This window comes from Dipodomys merriami, unplaced genomic scaffold (genome assembly GCF_024711535.1).
Source record: "Dipodomys merriami isolate MVZ:Mamm:240054 unplaced genomic scaffold, mDipMer1.0.p SCAF_22, whole genome shotgun sequence".
Classification (NCBI taxonomy): domain Eukaryota; kingdom Metazoa; phylum Chordata; class Mammalia; order Rodentia; family Heteromyidae; genus Dipodomys; species Dipodomys merriami.
In genome coordinates, this window is record NW_027203604.1 from 15,445,423 (window position 1) to 15,471,100 (window position 25,678).

Genomic DNA, 25,678 nt, shown 5'->3' on the forward strand with positions numbered 1-25,678 from the left:
CACGAGTTCAAGCCTCAGGACTGGCACACACAGTAGGCCATGTTACTCAGGCCACTCTATCCATGGAAGCCTGGAGCCTTAAGGGCACCTCACTCCACGCCCCTCTTCCCACCTCCTCAGTTCCCTTGCCTGGAGCAGCTGAGCTGGAAAGCAGTGGACAGGGCTGCTGGGCACTGGGGACAGGAGAGGGCACTGCTCCAGGACCTCCACAGGTGCCCACTTGTGCCCCAAGCTGGATGTCAGGTGTCTGCCCCCCATCCCTCTGTGCACCCAGTTTGGGACACAGCTGGCAGAGGCAGCTCCCCCAACTCCTGATATCTCCCCAGGAGTAAGGGACCATCACAGGGCTGCAGGTAAGGCAGCTTAGCTTCTAAGAGGAAACCCAAACTCCAGCCCCATGGCGTTGCAGGTCCCTCGTGACTGCCAGTAGTGACAGCAGTGGGGACCAAGGCTCAGGACCTGGGGGCTGCAGCCCTGTCCTGCAGACCCCAAGCCTCCCTCACCCTATCTGTCTACCTATCAACCATGTGGACCCCCAACCCTTGGGTGGGGGGGCACACTGCAGGGAATGCCCTCCAACCCATCCACCCACCCAGGTTCCCAGCCCCTGCCTGTGGCCACCCTGCATGCTGCCAGGGCCTCCACACCCCAGAAAAAAAGACGCCGTTTTTCAAAATCCTTTTATTTTAAAACATGAAACCCAAGCTGAATAGAAACCACAGAAATTACATGGACAAGATTTTTTTTTCTTTTTTAGTATTTGCCAAGAAAAATAAAGTCCCCCCAAGAAATAAAATCCACCCCCCTCCCCAGTCTTACAAAACAAAAACACGGCGACAGGACACAGCCAAGGCCCTGCGGAGGCTGGAGGGGCACGCGGGACCGGCGCTCCGGTGTTAGTTCACACGTAGTTAAGATGCAGGGTGGAGGGGGCGGGGAGGCCAGTCTGAATGAATCCGTATGTATAACACATAGACGGGCATGGCACACAACCATTATGGTTAAACACAAAAAATGCCCACAGAGGGCCCTGGTCATCTGGTCCTCCTGGCTGGGCTGGGCAGGTTTGGGGAGGGAGTTGCATAGTGAGGTGGATGGAAGTCACCAGGAAAAGGGGGTTCAAGGCTGACACCCCAACCAGACCCTCCACTTCCTAAACCTTGCCCTGCCTAAACCTGGGGAAATGGACCCCTGCAGAGCACCCAAGAGCCTGCCCTGCTGGGCTGGGCACCACCTGATGGCTGAGCGCGCTTGGCCTCCCTGCCCCCAGCCATCAGGTCTCTGGGGTCTCAGGGCAGGGTCCCATCACGGGCAGCTGGCCCCAACCTGCTGCCTGAGGGAAGGTCACTGGGAAGGGAGGCAAATGGTCCCCAAAACTCAGAAGGAAAAGGAGACCAGGGGGCAAAGTGGCTCCCCTCCATGGGCAGTGGAGTACGAACCCCTGCACTTGGCCCTCTGCCCTGGCGAGCCTCCCTGAGGAAGCTCATGGCCGGGCATGTGGGCACACGATGTCTGGGCAGCACCGGCCTCTCGTGCTATGTACATTCAACTGTGGGCAGCGTGTGCTTGTGCTGCTGAGACGGGCACCCAGGTGGGGCACAGCCTTGGCCAGGAACGAGCCCTCGGTGGGCAGAGCTCCGAGGAATGCCTGGTTCCTGGAGTGAGGCCAGGAACTCGGGGTGCTCCCCTAAGGCTCAGTCCTGTACCAGGGCTGACGCCCAGTCCCATGCCCCTGCCCACCCCCTTTTTGGTCCGACACCAGCAGAGAAGGGTTTGGAAGGCAGAGCAGGGCAGTCTCAGCCCAGGGAGGGGTGAGGCCAGTCTTGCGGCTGCGCCGCTGCCCTGCTATGCTACTCCAGGAGGGAGCAACAGGTCTGTCTGTAAACTGCCTCCTGCCACAGGGTCCCTGTGGCCCACTGGACACACCTGGCCCTGGCCTCGCCGTCCTGGCTGGCCAGGGCTCCGTCCACGTGGTGACTTGTGGCTCGCAGCCACCATGGCAGGAAACACAGCAAACATTGTACACTGACACCAAAAGCACCTTAGGGGAGCCTGTCCCCCGCTTCACAGGAGGGGTGCCTGAGGCTGCATCTGCCCAGGGAGGGAGGGGTCTCCAGGCCCTCCGGACAGCCTGTAGGCCTGCAGTCCCTCCCAACAGCACCCCTTGAGGAAAGAGCCCCTTCCACCCAGGTTCCCAGCCGCAGGGCTGGATGCAGGCTCCGGGCCGGACGCAGGGTCAAACTCGCGGGCTCTCGTGCCCGGCGGGCTGGTGGAGGCTGGGAGTGAGGTTAGTGGTTAGTCCCCAGACGGGCTTCAGGGGCTGGGGCGCTTTCACAGACTGTTTGGATCCCATCCCCAGGCTGGGCTCCAGGGACACGGCACCTGTCCTGGTGGAAATGGGATGGAGGAGGGGGAGGGGCGGCGTCCAGCTCAGCCCTCGCCCGCCTGCACTAGAGATGATGAACGTGGTTAGTGCAAAAAACGAACCCGACGAAGCTGCCAAGTCTTTGGGAGGGGGAAGGGGTTTGGCACCAAGAGGGCAGCCAGCACTGGAAGGCCAGTGAAGGAGCTGCACTGGGCAAGCGCATCTGCTGTCCTGGCAGTGCTGGGCCAGCGGGGGGGGGGGGGGGGGCTCTCTGGAGGCTTGGGAGCTGGAGGGAGAAGCAAAGCCAGGGCTGAGCGCGGCTGGACGTGGTCAGGCAGGCGCTGGATGCTGTAGAAAGACGCGCGCATTGGGGCAGACGAGTGGGAGGGTGTGGGCCTGTCCCTCGGTTGCCAGCAATGCCAGGCAGGGGTTTCCTGTGGATGAAGTTATGACCCCAGGGATACAGGGTCAGCGCAGGTGCCAGTGCCATCAGGGCAGGCCAGGAGCCGCAGGGGGGGGAGGGGTGGCAGAGCGGGCAGGAGAGGCCAGGGCTGTGATGCGGAGTCTGGAGGGCCACCTGCAGAGGGCGCACATGAGCACAGAAGCACCTGGCACAGAGCGGGGCTCAGTAAGTCCAAGAGAGTGGAAGGACACGGGAGAAGGCCAGGCAGGGCCAGGGCAGGGTGGCAGCGTCTACCTTGTGACCCAGGCAGGGATGGGGGTCCAGAGCGCCCTGCAGGGAGAGGGGGGAGGGGCGGGCTCCGGCAGCCTTGGTGGCAGCGGTGCTGGCTCAGGAGGGGTGGGTGGGTGGCACGGGGCAGGTGGCGCGAGGCGGGCGTCGGGCGTCTAGTGCGCACTGCTGCTGGAGTCGGGGCGAGGCTGGCTCGTGGCGAGGTATTTGGCTCTCATGCTGGACGTGTACTGAGGAGAGAGGAGCGCATCAGCGAGGCGCGGGGCGCCGTGAGCCAGGCCGACCCTCGGAAGACTGCCAGAGCACAGTGCCCCGTGCCTGTTGGCAGAGCCCTAGGGCAGAGGGTCCAGGAAGAGCCCGCTGGCCCTCAGCCTGCACCCGGCGGAGAGCAGTCATCTGCAGCTCCCAGGGCCCCACCAAGACCAGCATTGAGCATCTAGTCAGAGCCCTGCCAGCCCTGAAAGGCCCTCATTCCACCTGGGACCTGAATGCCCTTCCAGGCTGCCCACCAGCCTCTGCCACAGACACTCAGCCCAGCTGGAGTGACTGCTGCCCACACAAGCAGGGCCCCACCCAGGGGCTGTGGCTCAGGGAGGTTGCAGCCTGCACCCTTCAGCAGGAATGGGAAGGGTTCCATGAGTGTGCACATGCGTGTGTGCGTGTACGTGTGTGTGTGTGTGTGTGACTGAGAGTGCACATGCAATGCATGTGGGTGAGTGCACGTAAGTATGTATGCATGTGTGCACACATGCATGTAAGTGAATGCATGTGTGTGCGCTGGAGGACATACAGGTGGATAAGGCCTATACTAAAGCTGGGCAGTAGTGAAGAATTCACATGCCCTTGGCAAGGGGAAAGGCCCAGGCTGGTCCTGGGTCACTAGCGGTCAGGGCGCTTGACAGGCTGGCCTTATCTATCTCGGGTGGGCTCCCAACACCCCAGACTCTAGGCTGCTCCCGTAGCCCCCTGAGCAGTGTGCCGATGTGCCCCAGGTCCCTGGCAGCCCTCTGGGGCACTAGAAGGTTGCAAGCAGCCCATGAGCCATGGAGCAGGGAGGAGCGGGAGAGGAGGGCGGGCCGGGGAGTCATGTCATTCCATGGACATGCAGCAGTGACAGGGGACACAGGGGGGATAGGACAGCTGGTGGAATGGGACGGTGGGTGGCAGCAACCCCTGAACAGGGATGGTGGGAGGAGCGTGCACGCTCATCTGCACACCTGTGTGCACAGGCCCACCTGCAGTGCTGCACCAGAACCGCCCCTTGGGCTGGGATCCATGCTTAAGCCCTGGAGGAGCTCTCCGGCTGCCGTGGACGTGGCCCTCCCAGGGCAGGGGGAGGGGGGCAGGGAGGCCGGGCAGGGGCAGGAGTGGAGGCAGGGAAACCTGGCGCGGGCTCACTGCTGCACTGAGACCGTGGGCTTGGGCCCACGCCTGAGGTCTCTGGCTGTGCTGGACTGTCGGCACTGGACCTGGCACAGTGGGGCCTGAAGTCAGCCATGGTGGGGGGCAGTGGTGAGCGGAGGGTGCGAGGCATGGAGGCGCAGGCGGTGGCCGTGCGGGGCGGGGGGGGCTGGGTGTGTCAGTACCTGTCACTCTGAGGGCACAGCTACCACAGCGTTCGGGCACTGTCCATGGGTTTAAATTGCCAGCCCGTGTGGCTGCCAGAGTCCAAGGCAGCCAGATAGCGCTAGGAGGGCCCGGGGTGGGAGGGGTGCAGGAGAGAGAGAGAGAGAGGAGGCGTCCTCAACGCTAGGGCGCGGCGGCCGCAGGAGACGGTGGGACAGAGGGGCCGAGGGCGGGCGGCTGGGTGGTGCTGACAGGGGCCTGCAGCCTGGCATGGCCTCTGGGCCTACTAGGCCCTGGTACAGGTCCTGGGCACCCCAGGCAGCAGCCACCGTACTGTAGGCAACTGTGCTTTTGAAGCAAGATGGCCTCCTCCAGCCCCTCAGCCTGTCTTGCAGCCCACTTCCCTGGAAGCCGGGCTCTGCCAGCTCCTCTTTGGCACCAAGTTCACCCTGTCCCCTCGTGTCTGTGCCAATCTCAAGGCCCAGGCTGCAAGAGCCAGGGCTGAGGCACCCAGGCAAAGGAAGGAAAGGAAGCCAGGCCCACCCTGGGCAGTCCAGCGTGAAGGCAAGAAAGCGGGGAGCCCCTGCGGTGCGGCCGAGGGGGGGGCCGCGATGCTCTGCACTCTCTCCCCTGGCTCCCCAAGGCTGGTGAGAACCAGGATCCCCCTAGGTGCACCTGCTTCAGACGCCTTGGCTGGGGACTCCCCCGTGGTCACGGCGACCCCAGAGAGCACCAGCAGACCCCCCGGAAGGCCAGGGCCCCCCCACCCCCTGTCCTGGACTTACTGAGGGTGGTGGGGACTCGCGCCCAATGAGGGGGGTGTTCTCACAGCGGGGATTCTGGAAATTGGCATTCTGGCTCCTGAGGCGAGAGGGGAGAGAGCGGCAGTGAGTGACCACTGGCCAGTGGGCCCATCTCAGAGCGGTCCCTGTGACTGCCCGGTTCCCGGCTCTGCCTGGCACCTGATCTAACTCCACAGACTGGCACCACTGCTCTCACCAGGGTCTGTGAGCCCAGAAGAGTCACATGGGCTGAGTAGCCTCCAGTGCCCACCCAGAACCCACCTATGCCCTGGCTGCCTGCCCACCCACAGGGCCGCACAGGCCCTCCCATGGGAGCCAGGCCCCGCCTCGGCCTCTCCTTCCTGCTGCCTGGCAGGGCCCGCTGTCCCCTGGGCTCCCCAGGATCCACATGTACTCACATGTACTCGGTGACCGGGGCGTTGCTGACCGTGTGGGCAGCGGCCGGGATGCTGGCCTCGCTGCCGTAGCTGCTCCCACAGCTGTAGAGGCTGGGCATGTGGACGCGGTACAGGCTGTCCTGTGCCTGCCGCTGCCCCGGGGCGGCCTCCTCCTCCCCGTCTTCCTCAGGGCCCCTGTGAGAAGGACAGGATGCATGCTCAGTGTCGTAGGACGAAGCTGGCCATGGCCCATGGGCGGCGCTGATGTGGACATGGGCTCCAGGCCTAGCTGTTCACATTGAGGAACTAGTCCAGTAGCCGTGGCCTTTGAGCGGGTGCTAAGAGACCACCCGGTGCCCTACCCTGGGCCCTGTCCCACCATCGGCATGCTGAAAGCAGCGTGCAAACACCCCAAATCCCTGAGCACAGAGGCTATGCTGCTCTCCTTTGGCTCTGTGGCCAGGCCCTACCACGCTGGCTCCCTCCTGTCCTGATAGGACGCAGGGTTGGGCTGCAGGCAGGACACACCTCAGGGGTGGTGCAGTGCCTTCACCTATGGCGGATCACCTGGCCCTGGTGTGTCCTTTTACAGTCCCCCCCTCCCCCCCCGCTTTATAGTCAGGGACATCAAAGCCAGGTGGCTAAGTAACTTTCCCAGCCCCACTATCAGCAAGGTAGAGCCAGGATCTGAATCCAGCCACAGGCTTCCAGAGCTGGGCTCTTACCGCCCTTCCTCCTCACCACTGCCACCACCTCAGCACATCACTCCTGCTCAAGTACCATCACATACCACAGCACTGCTATCACTGCCGCCATCCCTGCCACACCACCACCACCGTTACCACCCACCCCCAGCTTCATCCCAATCACCACAAGCTCCATGACAAGTATCACCAAGCAACAATCCAGGCCAAGGGAGGTCCCAGACAGAGCAAAAAGGCAGGAGGGAGACAAAGAGAGATTCAAATAGGGAAGGAAGACATCAAACCAGCTGGGAGCCAGTGGTTCATACCTGTAATCCTAGCTACTTAGAAGGCTGAGATCTGAGGATCGAGGTTCAAAGCCAGCCCGGGCAAGAAAGTCCTTGACACTCTTATCTCCAATAAACCACTCAGAAAGCCGGAAGAGGTGCTGTGGCTCAAGTGGTAGAGTGCTAGCCCTGAGCTGAAGAGCTCAGAGACAGCGCCCAGGCCCAGAGTTCAAGCACCATGACCAAAAAAGAGTCAAACCATCTCTATTGACAGATGATTGGTTCCTGGATTTAACAACCCAACCCTAGAGATGCCACAAAACCTTCTAGATCTGATGGACACTTTTGGTAACAGAGGAGAAAATAAAACCAACACTGAGAAATCAGTAGCTTTGGCGAGGCACCCGTGGCTCACACCTGCCATTCTAACTACTCAGGAGGCTGAGATCTGAGGATCGCAGTTTGAAGCTAGTCCAGACAGGAAAGTCTGTGAGACTCTTATTTCCAATTAACCCCCCCAAAAGCCAGAAGTGGAGCTGTGGCTAAAGTGGTAGAGCACTCGCCTTGAGCTGAAGAGCTCAGGGACAGTGCCTAGGCCCAGAGTTCAAGCCCCACGATTGACAACAACAACAAAAAAATGCATTCTCTTGGGCTGGGAAGGTGGCTCAGTGGTAGAGCGCTTGCTTTGCATTCATGAGGCCCTGGGTTCGATTCCTCAGCACCACATAAGCAAAAAGAAAAAAGCCAGAAGTGGCGCTGTGGCTCAAGTGGTAGAGTGCTAGCCTTGAGCTGAAGAGCTGAGGGACAGCGCCCAGGCCCAAAGTTCAGGCCCCACAACCGTACCCCAAAAAAAAAAGTTTAAAAAAAAATTGCATTCTCAATAACTTCAAAAACACTAAAAATACCTCGGTACAACTTAAGCAAGGAAGTGAAAGATCTCTATAATGAAAACTGTAAAATCTTAAAGAGACTGAAGAAAATGCTAGAAGATGGAAGGACCTCCATGCTCACAAATGGGCAGAACACCATGAAATCAGCAATACTTCCAAAAATAATCTACAAAGTCAATGCAATACCCACCAAAGTCCCAATGTCATGTTTTACAAAAACAAAAAACCCAACCTAAGGGCTAGGTGCTGATGGCTCATGCCTGTAATCCTAGCTACCCCGGAGGCCGAGATCTGAAGATCCAGTTTGAAGCCAGACTGAGTAAGAAGGTCCATGAGACTCTAATCTCCAATTAAGCACCAGAGAAACAGAAGTGGTGCTGTGGCTAAAAGTGGTAGAGCGCTGTCCTGAGCAAAAGAGCTCAGGGATAGTGACCAGGCCATGAGTTCAAGCCTTATGACTAACCAGAAAGTAAAAGAAAAGATAAAAGAAATGAAAAACCAATCCAAAAATTCATATGGAAGCATATAAAGATCGCAAATAGCAAGCACAATCCTGCATAGAAAGATTGTGGCAGGGCCACGGGGCCACTGTGGCACAGAGGCAGAAATCGCTGACTCGACTGTACTATAGAGCCACGGTGACAATGCTGTGCGAGGGATGGAATTGGCCTGGAGCTATTGGCGCCATGCTGGGCTACAAGCAGCAGCCTACATGGGAAGGGAGACAGAAAAAGTCAGGAAGCTGGGTATGGGGCCCTCAGAAAAGGAGTCTGCACTCCCACACTCCAACTTCCAAGTTAAAATTCTGGTTCCCACCAGGCCATGGCTGCCAGATGACCCCCCTGTGAAAGCTGAGCCCACACAGCGTCCTCTCAGCCTGAGCTCTGCAGGCCTGCACTGGGGCAGGCAAGGCTGGCCTGGGAGTTCTTCTAGACTGTTCCTTCTCTTCTCACCTGGGACCGCCAGACTCTGAGGTGCTAGAGACCCAGACAGTGAACAGACAAGGGTGCATTTTTCTGTCTCCTCTGGGGACTAGGCTGCCCCGTCCTGGACGTGTGGGGGCTCACCTCTTCTGCTGCCAGGTGTGGGGAATGCTGCAGACGATGGAGCTGAACATGAGAGCCGTGACGAAGGAGAAGAGAGCCAGGTAGATGAGGCCCTCCACGCCGTCGTAGCAGAAGCCCATCAGCGCCTGCACGTAGTCCTGGCCGGCATGGGCGAGGCACCACACCAGAGATGGGAGGAAGAAAGTTAGAGGCAGGCAGGTGAGGCCGGCCTGCAAGGCCCATGCCTGGCCACAGTGGCCCCCTGGCCAGCCTCGGGGTTGGGCTACCCCTCCCCAGCAGTCCCCCCTCCTCTCCCCACAGTGGTCCTCACCAGGTGCAGGCTGCGGCAGTCCACCAGGGCTGTGAGGTGCTGGAGGTTCACTTCTGTGCCGTTCAGCACCTCCTGGACTCGGAGCAGGTGGTCCTGGGGGGCAGGCACCTCGTGAGGTCAGTGCCATGCCTCCTGCTAAGCCTCCAAGCCACCCCTTAGCCTGTAACCTGCTGCTAAGCCTCCAAGCGACTCCTCTAGCCTGTAACCTGCTGCCGAGGCCACCTGACCCCAGCCTCAAGCACAGGCCCTGAGGACCCTGGGCCTTCAGAATTGGCAACCGGTTGGGTATAGTGGTGTACATCTGTAATCCCTGTTATTCTGAAAGCAGAGGTAGGAAGGACGATTGAAGGCTGAGGGCAGCCTAGGCAAAACCCTATCTTAGCGACAAGCTAAAAAAAAAAAAAAAGCAAAAGTACTAAAGGTGTGGCTCAAGATGTGGCAGCCTTAGGGGGCAGAGAAGGGAGATCTCACCCACAGTGCATTCAGATGCCACTGTATGTGTACATGTGTGTGTGCAGCCCAGGTGTGCACATATGCACACATGTACAGACACAACCATGGAAACATGGCCCAGCCCCTCCGGGCTGATACAGCTCCAGTTGGGCAAGTGATGGATGCAGTGCTGCCAGCAGCAGCACAGATTCTAAGCACCACTGTGATCCTCCAATGGTTTCAGGAAGACGGAGCTTCCTGTCACCAGCAAAGAGTGGCCTAAAACCCATGCGCTGAAGCCCCATCCCAGAGCCCTACTGTCTAGAGGTTGGTGGGAGGGAGTGGAATCCTCATAAGGAAAGATCAGAATGCAGCTGCACAGGGGATGGCCTAAGGGCACGGGAGGCCAGTGCTCATGGGCCCAGACTGATGCACCCACCGACCCACAAGGCAAAGCATAAAATCAAAGCAAAGAACCTGCTGGCTTGCTTTTTTTTTTTTTTTTTTTTTTAATGGCAAGCACTGGGGTTTGAACTCAGGGCGTCACACTTGCTAGGCAGGAGGGTCTGCCACTTGAGACAACTCCCAGCCATTTTTTTGCATTAGTTTTTTTTCTCAAGTAGGATCTCCCCTAACCTGGGGAGGGGGGCAGCCAAGACTGGGAGCCTATTTACACTGGCTCACTTGGTTGACTGAAATTATTGCCTGGGCTGGCCTGGAACTTGATCTTCCAGATCTCTGCTTCCCAAGTAGCTGGTGTTACAGGCATGTACCACTAGCCTGGTTTGTTGTTTGTTTGTGAAGTTTCACAGAGAAAACTCTGCTGTTTCCCCTGGGGCAGAGCCCATGAGACTTGCTCTCTGCTATCCCTGGAACCAGGCACTGCCTGCCGGGACCCTAGGGAGATTTTGGGGGCCTAGGCCTGTTAGATGCCAAATGCCACCCTAAAAGCTGGTCTTTTATTTTCTATGTAAAGAGTCTGTAAGATTTTCAATATAACCAGCACCATTCTCTTTAAGGGCCTACCAGAAATCCCCAGGAAAAAGAATGGGAGGGAAAGGTGGAGGAGCAATCAGGGCCCCCTGCCCAACAACGCCTCACCCTATCAGGATGCTCTACTGACCCTCACCTAATCAGGGTACCCTACCCCACACCCCTCATCCAATCAGGATGCCTCTTCTGCAGCCCTTCACCCAATCAGGGTGCCCCACCCTCTGTCTCCTCAGCCAATCAGGGCACCCTAACCCATAGTCCCTCACCCAGTCAGGGTGACCTGCTCCCCCAGCTCCTCACCTTGGAGGCTGGGTTTTCCCGAGTGACACTCTTCAGCAGCTCGGCAACAATGTCCTGCATCTCCACCAGCGCCTTGTGGCTACCCGACAGCTTCTGCTCCACAGAAAGGCTTGGCTTTGAGTGGCTGAGCCACCATGTCACTCGTCCCACACCCTCCTGCACACGGGCAGCTGCGAGGGCACTCTTGCTCCCCCGCAGTCTCCGCACTGGAGACCCCCGCAGTAGTGCCCGAGAGCGAATGGGCATCCTCAACACTTCTGCAACTTTTGCATCAAGCTCTGGCTGGCCTCCAGTTCCCAAATCCCAATTGCTGGTATTACAGGAATGCACCACTAAGCCTAGCCTAGACAGGTAAGTCTTAAAGACCCTCAGGGCCATACAATCTCAGGAGCACGATAGGCCGAGGGCAAAGGGTGTGACTAGTCAGGGCTGGCTGCCAACCCCTTCCAACGGGCACCTGCTCAAAGGCCTCCCAGGACTCCTCCCGTATCTTGCCTGTGCTCAGTGGTCAGCTCTGTCTCTGTCCCCTTAGGAAGGAAAGGAGCCATGCCAGGGAGGCAGTGGCATTAAGCAGGTCACTAGGGTAGCAAGTATAGGGCAGTGAGTGACACACCATCCACCCAGAATGCTGGCTGTGTGGGCTTGGAGACAGAGCAGGGCCTGCCCCACCTCCCCATGGACAAGTGCTTTGGCCTCTCTGTATGTCCCCTGCACCCAAGCCCCAGACTAGCCCACCTCTCACCTGCTGGAAGGGGTTGGCGGCACGGGGTGAGCAGGCCAGGTAGTACTGCAGGATGTCTGCAGAGACAGGGGGAGCGGGATGAGGGGCGGCCAGTGTATGTGTGTCTGCGTGCAAGTACAGGTCTGCATGCGTGCATGCCTCCTGTGCTAGCACGTGTGCACGTGTGTGAGGAGGAGCAGTGTCCTGGGGGACAGATGTGTACCACCACCACAACCAGACTCAGAAAAAGCCTTTAGAAGGATGTTGCATCCTGGCTCATGCCTGCCCTTTCCCCGTCTAAAGGCTTCCTCCACAGAGCAAAGCCCTGACGCCCAGGACCCGGTCCTGCTGCCTTTCCACCCTCTCCTGTCCCAGATGGTCTAACTGCTTCCTCACAAGCACTGCATGGGAGGCTGTCTCAATGACTCCCGTGTGGTACGCAGGGGCATCACTGCCTGGCTACTCACCCCCACTCAGCACAGTGTACTCGTCCACCACCTTGGTCACGTAGGTGTCAGGGCTCACACAGAAGTCACTGGAGCCCTGTGGTGCATACAGGCAGGGAGGGGGTGACCAAGTTGGGCCTCAGAGGGAATCCGTACCCACCCTAGGCTACAAACTAACCCTGGGAAGGGGGTACAAACAGACCCCAGGGTCTGTGAATCTAGGGACATGGATGGGCAGTACCCAGGAGTGTGGTTCCCCTCCCCTAACACCACGGCCCAACAGACAGGGACTGCTGGTCCCCCAGCCACTCACCACAGACACAGCCAGCTCCAAACCCAGTGCACCCCAGCTGATGACCAGGGCCAGGACCCCCAGCAAGCAGACCCTTGAGGCAAAGAAGAGCAGTCAGCAGCCCCCAGGCTGGGGGAAAGGGATACGCCACACACTGGGCTGTAGGAGAGGGCGCCAGGCTCTTGAACACATCTGGGGGTCTGGATCACAGGGACTGTGGCTTTTCCAGTGGCCTGCTCTGTCACAGATGCCTCAGGCTCAATGCCTGGGCACTACCAGGCTGGGGCACAGCCTGGCCAGCTCAACACTGGGGCTGCAGGGTGGGCTTGGACTTGGCTAAAGACCAGGTAACTCTGTGGGTTTCACCGCCCTGTCCTCCAGCTTTCCCTGGGGTCTTCTCTTCACTAGACCTCCTCTCTGCTTTCATCTCACTGAGGCCAAACGAGCATAAGCCTCAGGGGCTCACTGACCAGGATCTCCAACACTGCTGGACCTCACCCAGGGCCCCAAGATTTGTGGGATCAGTTCTTCACCGCTACCACCTTCTAGTTCCCTTTAGTCCAGCCAAAGAGGCCTTCTGAGCCCCTCTGCCGCCCGGTTCCTCTGCAGACCTACAAACTAACCACTTAGCATCCTTCCAAGCTCTCCATTTTGGAGCTCTTAGGTGAAACATGCAAATTGTAGACAGGTGTGCTGCCTGCCCTGCCATCCCTGCTGCTTCTCCTCCAGGGTGTTGTCACCTGACCCTTCGGTACAGCTGGCCACTCATCCTTCGCTCGGCTACACACGGCAGGGCCTGGGGTGTTCTTTGGACTCTCCGAGAGCCTGGGAGGTGGCTATGCAGGTGTTCAGCACTTAACTGCTGTGGGCAAGCTGTCACTCCTGCCGTCTTACAGAGGAGGAGACCGGGGACCTCCATAGCTTACTGTGCCACCTGCCCCACCCCAGCAGCGCAGGGGGCAGCAGAGCAGGGATGGAGGCCTGGGGGAGTCCCTCAGTACCTGGGGCCCTGGGAAGGTGGTAGACTCTCAAGAGTCTCCCAGGAAAGGAACCCAACGGGCAGCTGAGCTGAGCCCAGTCTGCAGCAAGTGGCCAGCGAGGCAGGCCATAGCAAGGATGTCTTAGAGTAGCCCCCTCCACAAGAACCCCCTCCTCAGGCAGTGTGGGGTCACACTTCAGACCACAGAGCTGATGGGGGTGACTGTGTGCCGGTGCCTCACCCTGCCCCTCTGCCTTGCGGCCCACAGGTGCCCCTAGACTCACCCGACCAGAATGCCCTTGGAGCTTCGGATGAGGCCCACCAGCACCAGGAGGCAGATGATCACATCGAGCAGCAGCAGGCCCAGGTAGCCCAGCCACCTGCCGGCACACAGGGCGTGGGCAGGTACAGAGGGGGACTGGATGGTGGGGTCAGGCTGGGTGGCCAGGAAGGGCATTCACAGGAAACTGGGGCCCGGGGCCTGGCATCCACTGTCAGAGACCTCCAGCTGTGCTGCCCACCACCCATTATGTCTCAGGTACTAACTAGGTGCTGAGGATGCCTCATGGCCCAGGCGCAGTGAGCCATCCAGGGAGGACGGGAACCCCGGCGCACCTGTACCAGTCGTAGAGATCCACCTGCTCAGCCAGAGCCTCCAGCGACACGCCGGGGTTCCTCCAAAAGGGAATGGCGGCTGTGTAGCCCTGCAGCGTCTCCAGCAAGCCCTGCAGCCGCTGCACAGCTCTCAGGGATTCAGGCCTCCCGGCCATTTGCCGCGCCAGGCTCTGCAGGCTGGGCTCTGCCGTGCGGTTCAGGGCTGCCACAGTGTCCCACACCTGTGGGGGACCAGCCGCAGCTGAGGCCAGGGGCCCAGGCCGGAGCGGAGGCCTGGCACGGGGAAGATGCCGCCACCCCCAAACCCTAACCCTGCAGCCACTCACGCGGTCCTCGACCCCTGACACAGTGCGGTTGGCGTGTCGGAGCGAGTAGGTGGCCCGGTGGATGCCATCACTGGTCTCACCATTACCGTAAAATCCCACTGCGATGCCAGCGCTGGAGAGGGCAGAGCGGTGAGCAAGTAGTAGCAGCAGCGGGGCCCTGCCCGCCCCCCTGCCCCTCCCCTCCCTCCCCCAGCAGGCTCACCTGCAGACTAGCGTGGCAATGATGACACACCAGGCGGTGCAGCAGCAGTCCGCGTCCAGGTGCTCGTCGCTCTTGCGCCGCCGGCAGCACAGCCAGAAGGAGTAGAAGAGAAGGAAGAGGAGGTCCAGGGCGAGGCAGGCCAGGGCCACGGCCCCTACCAGCAACAGTGCCTGAGGGAGGGGAGGGCACAAGCACGCTAGAGGACCTCAGCACGTGGGACAGGGACAGAAAATTCCATGCCTGCCCCTCAATGCACAGGCCAATGCATTGCACCCGGGGGCCTGGGAGGTGAAGGTCTGGTGGCCACCCTGGCCTTGCACCTTCAACTGCATTGTGTATCAGAACTCAAACTCCATGTGGGCAGGCCAGCGTACGAGCTCCAGGTCTCCATCAAGGCCTCCATGCATGCCCCAAGGATATGGAGGGAAGGGTGTCCCCAGCAGGGGCCTAGGGTCAGTGCCACAGTAGGCCCAAGCACACACCCAGGGTGGCATGCAGCCCCAGAGCGGGGTGCCCTGTCCTGCCACCAGCTTGGGGTTGCTCCTCACCTCTCCTCCCTCAGTCCCTCAGACCACTGCCCCCCAGCCAGCATGTGAGGGCAATGTAGAGGTCTCCGGGGCTGTTAGGCAGGGAGAGGTGAGCGCTGCCTGGCTGATTAGTCTAAGTGGCCAGTCCACAAACATCTGGGGGCTTGCATGGGAGGGCTAGGTCTTCAGCCAGTGTAGGACTGAGGGCTGGGCACTGCCTGCGGCACTCAACTACACTTGATGAGAAGGGGCAGGCCCCCCCCATACCACTCACACATCAGGAAGTCCTGGGGACACCAGGCCAGGCGCAGGTGGCATTCCCGCTTGGCACCCTGGCTCTGGTGCTGCGTTCCCTTGGAACATGGCAGATTTCCGCCCCCTCCCCAGGCTGGCACCCACAGAAGAGGATGCATTGCATACACAGCGAGATTCCCGGAGCCCTGCTGTGGGAGAGGGATGGTACTAGTCCTCTCCCCCTGGGCACAGCACTTTTCAGTCTGCCTGGCCACCTGCTTCACCAGCAAATAAGCTGCTGAGAAGGCAGAGAAAGGACCAGGCCCCAAATCCCTACATTCAAATGCAGCCCTTGTGGGGGAGAGGGTAGCTGGCTGTCCCCAAAGCCTGAACATGGGGACTTGTTGGGGGCAGAATGCCCCCTGCTGGGACCCACTGAGACAAGAGGTCCTGGATCAGCAGTGCTGGTCCCCAGTGGGCTGTCACCCAGGAGACAGTTGCCAGGCAGAAGGTGGCAGACACTGCTTTCCCTAAAGTCATCTAGTTCCACCCGTGGCGGCAGCCTGTTCACCTTCTGCCCTGCCATGAAGGAGCTGACCAGAACCTGCATATCCAGCCAGGGTGAGCCAGGAACAGAACCTTCACAGTCCAAAGCCACACTGCTGCCCAGGGGGGCTGAGCTGCCACACAGGGGGCCCTCAGGAGAAGGCTTGGACCCCACCAGGAGGCTGAGGTTACAGCTGGCTGCACTGGCAGGCCGAGGGGGGGGGGGGAGTTGTTACCTCCTGAGCCCAGGGCTCCCTTAGGCCCTAGATGCTCGGTCCAGAGGGGCCACCGTGGCACATGCAGAAGTGGAGATGGGCCTGGCGGCAGCAGAAAACCCTAGAGAAATCAGGCACTAACTACAGGCCAGGGGCCAGTCACCTGGTAACGAGGGCCTTGACAGTCCTGTACCCCAGTGCCAGGCCCCGCACAGTGGCTGTCAATAAACACTAGTGTTCCAACTGCAATGTCCCCTCACCTGCTCTCAGCTGGGCATGGCCCAGCCCCATCTTGGCCCCGCACTGGCCAGGTCCCTTCAGTGAGCCCTCCCAGGGCCAGCTCATTCCCTGACACCTCTACTCCACATCTAGAACACATATACACCAGGAAAACCCTTCCTGGATTTTGCACAGGAGGCTCTGACAGCGGCAGGGCCACGCTGTCCAACTGCTCACAGGACAGCAGTGCTCCCAGTCTGGTTTTTCTCCTCCATGTGCTGGGAGCACACACTCCCATTTGCCAGATGGGAAAACAGAGATCTAAGATAATGGAATCTGGGATGGTGGGGACCCCAGCAGCATGGAGCTCATTACATATGCCACTAGGTGCCGGGCACCTGCAGGGAGCCAGCTAAATTTCACCATAGATAACCTACAGAAACGGCTGGAAGATAGAAGGGCCATGGACCATAGAGGCGGTCCCTCAGCTGGATGTGCTGGTACTGGTCAGCTCCTTCATGGCAGGGTAAAAGACAGACAGCCTGCCCCCAGGGGTGGGCGCTGTAACACACAGGTCTGGGTAGGAACGTGAGGCCATGTCTCTCTTCACTAGGAGAGCTGAGCCAATGGGAGGAAAGCTTTGAGCAGCACCTTGGCAGACCCCTGCCTCCACAGGGTTGGGTGGGGCAGGGCCCAGCTCCACAGCTCTGAGGGCGCCACAGCGCTGCTGCACCTGACATGTCTCCACCCACGGCAGGTGCTCACACGTGCATGCGCCTGCTGTCACAGCCATGGGAACATGCAGCCTCCACGCTCCACAGGCTCCGAGCCCCCGCACATCTGCAAACACCAACAGCTAGGGACAAGGAACTCCCCACTGAGGAATATGGCAAGGCCAGGGCCAGCCCCAAGAAACCTCAAGCATAGGTACTTGAGGGGAGCAATGTCCTGGGACCAGGCTAAAGGCCAATGCAAGAAGACCACAAGTTCAAAACCAGCCTGGCCTACACAGGAAGAACTATCTCCAAAAACAGAACAGAAAGGAATGTGTCCTGGGTCTTGGGGGCGGGGGGGAGGTGTCACCCAAGGGCACCAGAGTCACCGAAGCCATGCAGGCAGTGATTGGAATGCTATCTTGCCCATACCAACCTTGCTGAAGCCATGGCTACCCCCAGGATCCTGCACACAGAGGGATTCGGCCTCACTGTAGGTAAGCTGAAGCCCCTCCACCACCCCACTCCCAACTCCAAGTCTGGGCAGCCCTCTCTCCAGCAGGACCCATGCTTACCAGATGGGCTGGCACAACAGATCAGGCCCTGAGGCAGGAGCCAGGTGGCCAGGTCTCTACCAGGCCAGCCTGATTCAGCCCCACAGGTGTTTACACCGAAGGCAGGTCAGCCTGGGCACTGTGAAGAGTCTCACGGCAAGCATGACCAATGACCATGGCTGGGACTGCAGCCAGGTCCCTGGAGGATGCATTCCACGGGGGCCCGGCTGATGGATAGGTCCTGGAACAGCCACCACTGTCCAAAGACCCATTCAGGACAAGGATGGAAAATGCCTCTTCAGCACTGAGCTGACTACATGGAACTTTCCATCCATGGTACAAGTGACATCCGGGCTCCATCGGGCAGGACTGCACAGGCCGACCACCCTCTCTGAACCTGGGGGCAGCCCAGGCTGAGCCTCTGGGGTCTCACAGGTCTGAGGGCCTAGAACTGGGCCCTGGGTCCCTGACTTGGGACAAGGTGAAGATTAGGACCCCTTGCTCCCTGCAACACCCTGGGTGTTAAGAGTACAGGAAGTCTTGGTGGAGGGGTGCAGGCACAGGTGAATATGGCTGTCTGGGCATGGCACATTCAGTGGCTGGAGCTGTAAGGCCTGGCAGAGATGTGGGACAGGAGTGGGAGGCTCCACCGCATGGACAGGAAGAGCAAAGATAGGCCACCTGGTGGGGCCTAACACTTCCTCTCCATGCTGCTCTACTTCCTGTGGTCCCTGGGCATGGCACCTGTCTGCCACTGCTAGCACCTCACCCACATAAGACTAGGCTCAGCACCAGCACATTCTTGAGAGCAGGGAGTGGGCTCACCTTGGGCAGCCAGTGCCTAAGCTGAAGGCGGAGGAGTTTGTGGTTCTGCCTAGAAACCCTAGCCATGGTGGGCTGGAAAACACAGGCTGAGTGTGCCTGTCACACAGATAGATAGCTGCCCTACTGGAAGACAGGTATGAGCACCGCTGTCATACTGCTGGCCGCCAGCAGGGGGGGTCACAAACACACCAAGTCACACCTGCATGCCTGCAGCAGGGGAGAATCCCCACACCTGCCAGTCTGCAGCTAGTATGAGTCCCTGCAGCAGGCTGATCCATAGCGTCCCCGCTGGGGGGGGGGGCTGCACTCTAGGAGGGCAGAGCTCAAAGAAGCCGTGTGCCAGGACCCAGTGCCAGCAGTGCCCAGGGAGTGGCCTGGCAGCACCGCATTACCACAGTGGGTGTGATGACGCACACGGGAGGGCTGAGGGAAGGGTAGTGGGGCCTCCATCTGCCGTGGGCTGTTCCCACAGCAGCCCTGGATCCGCTAGAAGACATAAGGTTGGGTGTCTGAGCAATGCACCCACTTGTATCCTGGGCCACCAGAGGAAAAGGGGAGCAGAGAAGCCCCCAGTGCTGAGCCCCCACCTGGGGTAGCACTGCAGACACACGGCTGGCCCCGCCTGCACAAGTTACCCCCACAGCCCCGAGTCCGGGGGTCACTGGCCACCGGTGGGCAGCAGCACATGGAGCTAGCACTGGCAGCAAGGAGGTTGGCTGACCCTTCTATGGGGAGTCACCAGCCTGCAGAGAGACCTGCTTGCCGAGCCCAGGCTGCTGAGGTTCCCAGCTTGCTGTGGAACCCCAGCCCCCATCCCCAACACACTTGGCAGAGGCTCCCAGCCACGCAGGCCAGAAATTAAAAACAGATTTTCCACGGGCCAGGCTTGCGTTTCATGAATTCCATGACTGTGAGCTCTTGGTGGGGCCTGGACAAAGTGTGGCTGCCGGTAGTCTTGTGGGGACTGGAAAGCAGAGCCCTAAAACTTTCTGTACGGACTGCTCATGTTCACACCCTCCTGGAATGGCCTGGAACGAGCCCTCCCCCCACCCCTCCCCTCCCACAAGCCTGGAGCCAGTTCAAGTACAGGGACCCCAGCCCCCCTACAGCCCACACCACCCTGCCCTCACCATGAGCATCTGCATCTGCCCGTGCTGCTGCACACCTGGCCACCCTGGGGACAGGCCCCGGGCCTCAGACGCCAAGACTTCTCAAGGGACCCCCCACAATGGCGAGGAACCCATCCCAAGGCGGACAGTGGAGCATGGGCGTACTGGGCCTGGCACCCTCCTCAGAGGAAGGAAGGACCAGATGGCTGCTTGGCCTAACAAAGTGGGCAATGCCCCCATGCCATGCCAGCCCGTTCCTTTGGGTCAGGCCTCAGGTCCTAACAGGAGGGGGCAGGGGGAGGATGTGCCACCTGAGGGTCAAGCAAGAGCGGCTGTGCAGGACTGCGTGAAGGCGGGCTCTGAGAATAGAAGGAATCGGGCCTTGGGCAGCCAGGCCTTGGGCCATGCCTCTCCGGGTGCCCCACGCCCTCTCCTGGCTGTGGACAGAACAAAGCAGCTTGTGACTGGCTGTCACCAAGCACTGGCCGGAGGTCCAGCTCTAAGACAGGCCACATCCCAGCCCATGGGCATTGCTGCCCTGCAGATGACAGGGCCTCCAGCAGGCGGAGTGGGTGACACGGCACAGTGCCCAGGGTCCATGCTGGGCTTGCATCCTCACCTCCTGGCAGGGCTAGGTGTCATGTGACCAGTCCCTCCTCTGGCTGGCACTTCCCATTCTGCTGACCCCAGGCCCTGTGCTGAGGCCTGGGTTCCTCTTCCTGGGCCTCAGCATAGTCCATGGGGGAAGGGCACAGCCCTGAACTCAAGTCCAGTCCATGGGTAGAGGAGCAGGCACAAGCTGGAGCCACAGCCCTGGTCCAAGGCCACAGTCAGTGTCCAGCTACCAGGGACACTGTGCTGCCATCGCAGACAGTGCAGCACAGACACACCAACAAAGCTCCCTGGGCAGGGGTCTGGGGTTCAGTCTGACCCCAGGTGACAGAGCATGGGTTAGACAAGTTGGGGCCCCAGCCAAGAGTAGGAGGCAGGGAAGATCTCTGCGAGAGGAGCCCAAGATCTGGACTAGGAAGGCCAAGCAAACCCAGAAGTGGGCAGGGGGCCCTGCAGATGGCCTGGGCAGACCTGAGAGCTAGGGAGTTGGGTGTCTGCAGACAGAATGACCCCTCCCCCTCAGCTGACTTGTTTTTCATGTGCATGTAGCCTTGGTGAGCTTTGAACTCATCCTCTTGCCTCTTCCTCCTGCGTGTTGAGATTACAGGCAGACACTGTCATCCCCAGCCAGCAGAAGCTTTCCCAAAGACTTCTCTTCTCCAGGAAGACTCAGGGCACAGAACTGTGATCAGAGGCCTGAGGGCTCGTGGGCCCAGAGTTGGCCACGGCCTCCTCTCAGTCTCAAAAGCCAGGCCACCACACAGCTAAAGACCAGGACATCTCCAGGGTAGGGCTGAGGGTGGTGCTACCTCCCTTTCACACACACACACACACACACACACACACACACACACACACACACACACACACACACACACACACACACACACACACACACACACACACACACACACACACACACACACACACACACACACACACACACACCGAGGGAGTGCACAGGGAGCTGTGGGAGTTGCAGCCTCATCTACTCCAGCCACTAAGTGACACCAACCAAACTAGGCCTCTGCATTCTCCCCTGGACTCAGCACCAACCACGATAGACAAACGCAGAGCAACTGGACTTAGCTGGACCTTCCCTGCTTCACCAGTGTCAAGCCCCAGCTCTGCATCCCCACCAGTGCCTAGTCCATCAGCTCCTGCCCACCTGTGGCTTGTTCTAGAAGCTTCCACAAGGCTCTCTGGGGTGCTTGTCACTAGCAACTTCAGGATAGTGACCGTCATGGTGGGGTACTGGGGGGAACATCTGGAGGCAAAGCCACAAACACACCTAAACTACAGCATGTCTAATGAGCAGATGGCATGCGGGCACGGCTCCTCATGCCTGTCATCCAGCCACTGGCAAAGCGTAAACTAGGGAGGACATGGTTCAAGCCCAACTGCATCAAAAATTTAATGAGACCTATCTCAATTAAAAAAACTAAACAAACCTGGGTGTGGTGGTATATGCCTGTCACCCCAGCGACTTGGAGGAGTAAGTGGGAGGATCCAAGCCCAGGCTGGCTGAGGCTAAGAATGGGAAATAACTACCTGAAAGATAACTAAAGCAAAAAATAAATACAAAGGGCTGGGCGGTGTGGTATAGTAGCTCAAGACGCTGGGTTCAAACCCCAGTGCCATCAAGAAAAGGAAGGAAGAGGAGGAAGAGGAAGAGGAGGAGGAGGAAGAGGAGGAGGAGGAGGGGGGGAGGAGGGGGGAGGGGGAGGCGGCAACAGCAGTCTTAACCAGAAAGCATACAGCGGGACTCTGCTTTCAAGTGGTGCCCACCCCACAGATGTGGCCGACTCCAGCCAGAGGGCTCCATTGTGCTCCCATTGAACGTGTCCAGCCTCGGTAAGCTGAAGACAGGCGATAAGGCTGCTTTTTTAGCCAGAGCTCATTTCCTGAGTAGTGGAGAGGATGACATTGACGGCCGCCCAGCCAGGAGGAAGATGTGGCTGGCTTTGTCACCCGCTCGCCACTGACCTTGTAACCCAGGGGCTTTGCTCTTACCAACTGGCTCCAGTCTCTGCTAGGAAACCATTCAACCAGAGCCCAGAGCCCTCTGCGTAGTCACACTGAGCTTGTGGGCAGCACATTCCCCCGTGCCATGTAGATAGAGGGCCTCTCCCTTGCATGAGCTCACACTCAGGCTTCTCTGCCTCAGGGCCTTTGCACATGTTCTTCTTACTAACATTTTCTTCCCACCACTTAAATCTTACTAAACAACTGAGCACTCAGGGCTGGGTAATTATGTACCCAAGGTAAGCATTACCTACTACCTAGAAGGCCCCCTACAAGCCAGGGCTAGCCTGGTACCTGGAGCAATCAGGAGACGGGCTGACCTCAGCAGACCACCTAGCTGGAAGAGTCTCCATGGCCTGCCAGGCAAACACCTTCTCCAGGAAGCCTTCCTAGACTGCTGGGCCCCTGCAGCCCCTTTTCCAGCCCCATAAGGGTTTTCCATCATCCTCTGGCAGTAACTGGCCTGTCCTGAACTGCTGAGCCCAGACTGAGCCAGACTGGGAGCAGACCCAGGGTTAATGGTGGGGTGTGAGGGTGAATAGGAAATAAGGAAGCAAAGAACCCAGAAGGAAACCCAGTGGTCTCCACCCCAAGCATCTCTAGTCTCCCCAGGTCAGGATAAAGCCAGGGTTCACTACCTCATGGACCCTCCCCCAGTCTCCCAGCCAGCATCATCTCTGGGCCCACCCATGCATCCAGGAAGGGCCCTTCTGCTCCCACCCCTCCCCCACCCCAAGCAGCCCTGTTGTTTCAGGATAATGTGAGGAGGCCCAGAGAAATCAAGCCCCCCGCCTAAAAAGCTCTGGCCGTGAGGAGGGCAGGGGCAGGAGGCATGTCCACAGACCCACGTCAGGAGCAGAGGCGGCGGCGGGGGACGGAGACAGGTTGCTTTTCCACACCGTGAATTATTCAGTGGCTAATTCTGCTCCTCGGAGAGAAGGCAGGAGAGTGAGTCAGAGCCCTCCCACGGTGGAGAGGAGTGGAGCGGGGCAGCAAAGGGGCAGAGCAGGCCCTGCTAGGGCTCAGGGCCCTACCAGGGGCTAGCAGAACAGAAGAGTCTGGCCAGCACCCCCAGATCCCCATGGGCCACCCACAGATACCTGGTCCCCTTCCCTCCTTGCCACCTGTGGTGGAATCCAGGCCTGGCTGCTGCCCCCACACGCAGGTGGCTCCCCACAGGCCACAGGAAACAGCCATCAGTACCCCAGGTGGCTCCAGGTTATCACCTTCAGAACCAGCAATGGGGCCAAAAGCTCAAGGCAGATATTCACGCAGAGGCCTCCCTGCTGTTTCTGAGCCTGCATGCCTGGGCCAATCCCTGGCCCTCTTTCTAATCGGCTTAGGGACTCAATCAGCTGGTGGCCCCAGGTTGGGGGGGGGGATGGAGGGGGAGTTGGAGGCGCAGCCAGTTCTCAGGCACCCTCCACTTCCGGTTCTCCTCCTCTGGATAAGAGAGGCTGCCTGGGGCGGAATTGGTGAGGTGACACACAGCCTGGGAACAGTGTGTTCCCATGCCACTGTGGGGATCTGCATGATCACCCAGGAAAACCCTGAACTGCTTGGGGAGATTGGGAGGCCTGGTCTCACACCCCCCCCCAACACCCCCGCCTTCCCCTCCCTGCTTCTGTAATCGGGATCCCCGAGCAGGAAGGAAAAGTCCACAGCCTGGTCTCCTGCCTTACACTCAAGTGAGAATGTAGTGGCACCAGGACTTGGCATGACCCCAGCCTGGGGCTCCACTGAGAGAGGGGTTGAGAAGGGCCCCAGGCCCCCAGCTCTGTACTGCTCAGCCCCTTCCTGGCACTCCTTGCAGCCCTCTGGTCTTGTCTCCCTACAGCCTGGCCTCCCTTCCCTCCCCTCCCCGCCTGCTGGCAGCCAGGTCTCCCACAGCTACACACCGCACTGTGTGCACACGCCACAGGCTGACCGAGGAACAGGGGGTCATTACCAGCCACAGAGGATTGGCATCTGCCCAGACCACTCACCCACCAAACGCCTGGCAGGGATTCCCCAAGCCGGGGCCAAAGGACTGGATGAGGAATTCCCTCCTGCCCGCACTCCTGCCTGGGCTGAGCTCTGGCCCCGGGGGGGGGGGGGGCTGGAGTCCCCGGGGAGAAGGCGAGGGGGGTGGGATCTGTTGGGGATCAGCACCAGGCGGACCCCCAAGGATGGAGGACTAGGTCTCCACGCACCCGGATCCACCAACCACACAGGGGGCCTTGGAGAGGCTGGGGGTGGGGGGGACCCTCGGGGGGAGGCCCAGAAGGGGTGAGGAGTCTCGATAGAGGCTGGAAGGGGTGAGGACTCCCCCCCATTAGAAGCTGGAGGGGGTGAGGACCCTCGACCGAGGCCGCAGGGTTTGGACCCTGCCTGGAAGTGGGGAGTCTTGGGACCCCGACCCTGGGGGCGCGTGTCACCTGCTGGTAGTCGGCGTCTTCGGGCCGGAACTGGCTGCTGGTGGCCTCCCACCGCAGGTCGAAGTGGGGCAGCCGGTGCAGGAGGCTCACCCACCAGGGCGCCGCGTAGCTGACCCCGGCCATGGCGGGCCCGACGCCGCGCCGCTGCGCGGGGCTCCCTCGCCTTCCCCGGGCGCGGGGTTTCAGGGACCCGCCGACCCCCGCCTGGACGCCCGCATCACCCGCGCGCTGCTGGGCCCGGCCCGGCCCGGCTCGGCCCGGCTCGGCTCGGCCCGGCTCGGCCCGGCTCGGCCCGGCTCGGCTGCGCTCGGCTCCGCTCGGCCGCCCGCGCCCGCCGCCTCTTTGTTCGCCGCCGCCGCCGCCGCCCCCTGCGCGCCCCCGCCCGCCCGCCGGCCCCGCCCCCGCGCAGTCATTGTCCCGATGCCCCGCCCCTTACGTCTTCTCCGCCTTCCACCCCTGATCCTGAACTTTCATTGGCTTATCGCTCACCGGTCCGGCCCTTCCATAGGCGCTACTCACCCGCTCTTGTATTTCTATTGGTGGTTCTTACCACCGGGTCCATCCTCTGGCCCCGCCCTCTCCGCGCCCGTAGGCTCCGCCTCTGCAACGCCATTGGCCCACCGTCAGAGTTCCCGCCTCCCCCTGGCCTTGCGCTCTCCAGGGGTGCTGGGTCCGGAAGGCCCGGAGGACCCTCCAGCCCTCGGGCCCCAGTTGATCCCTTCTTGTGATCCCGCAGGCATCTCGCTCCTTGGGTCCACCATCGCGTGTTTGCTGCGGGGGTTGGGTAGGCCTGCAAGGGGCTGTGCGAGCCCCAGCAGCATGCAACCCCGCGGCCTATCTGTTGGGCGGGTATGGCCGGCTTCACCGACGGCTGTGTGACCTGATCTCCGACGGGTTACATGGCCTTGGTACCTCTCCGTCCTCCTCTGGGAACGCGGTCCCTGGAGGTGCAGGAAGAGTGCACAGAACCCTGGCACTGATACACGTTAGTGTGCTGTGGGAGCCGGGCGCTGGTAGCTCATGTCTGCAATCCCAGCTACTCAGGAGGCTGGGACCTGAGGATCAGGGTTCAAAGCCAGCTCGTGCAGACTCTTATCTCCAATTAATCACCAAAAAGCCAGAAGTGGACCTGTAGATCAAGTGGTTGAGTGTCAGCCTTGAGTGAAAAAAAAAAAAAAAAAAAAAAAAGCTCAAAACACTCAGGCCCTGAGTGTAGACTGAATCTCCTTTGGGGAGGATTCCATCCTTTGTTAGAACCTAAGCCCCCTCTCCCCCACCCCAAAAAAAGTGCCCAGTCCTGGTGCCCTGAAGCCTGGAAATTCATTGATTACTGGGAC

At 60.0% G+C, this 25,678-nt stretch overlaps 1 protein-coding gene across 2 annotated transcripts; it reads right to left on the reverse strand.

Annotated features, from left to right (window-relative positions):
* Positions 1-672: 672 nt before the first annotated feature.
* On the reverse strand, positions 673-24,692 carry Ttyh3 (tweety family member 3). Of its 2 annotated transcripts, XM_070033440.1 has the most exons (15): positions 24,342-24,647; positions 14,346-14,515; positions 14,144-14,255; positions 13,818-14,038; positions 13,487-13,582; positions 12,245-12,317; positions 11,953-12,028; positions 11,507-11,562; positions 10,765-10,857; positions 9,040-9,132; positions 8,730-8,866; positions 5,824-5,997; positions 5,408-5,483; positions 4,643-4,743; positions 3,200-3,286 (listed from the first exon to the last, which is right to left on the reverse strand). In XM_070033440.1, the coding sequence occupies exons 1-14, from the start codon at positions 24,462-24,464 to the stop codon at positions 4,663-4,665; spliced, it is 1,581 nt and encodes a 526-aa protein (XP_069889541.1). In that variant the 5' UTR covers positions 24,465-24,647; the 3' UTR covers positions 3,200-3,286; positions 4,643-4,662. The 2 variants fall into 2 exon arrangements, with proteins under 2 accessions (XP_069889540.1, XP_069889541.1); XM_070033439.1 differs by lacking the exon at positions 4,643-4,743 and having other exon boundaries at positions 673-3,286; positions 24,342-24,692.
* Between the last annotated feature and the right edge of the window lie 986 nt (positions 24,693-25,678).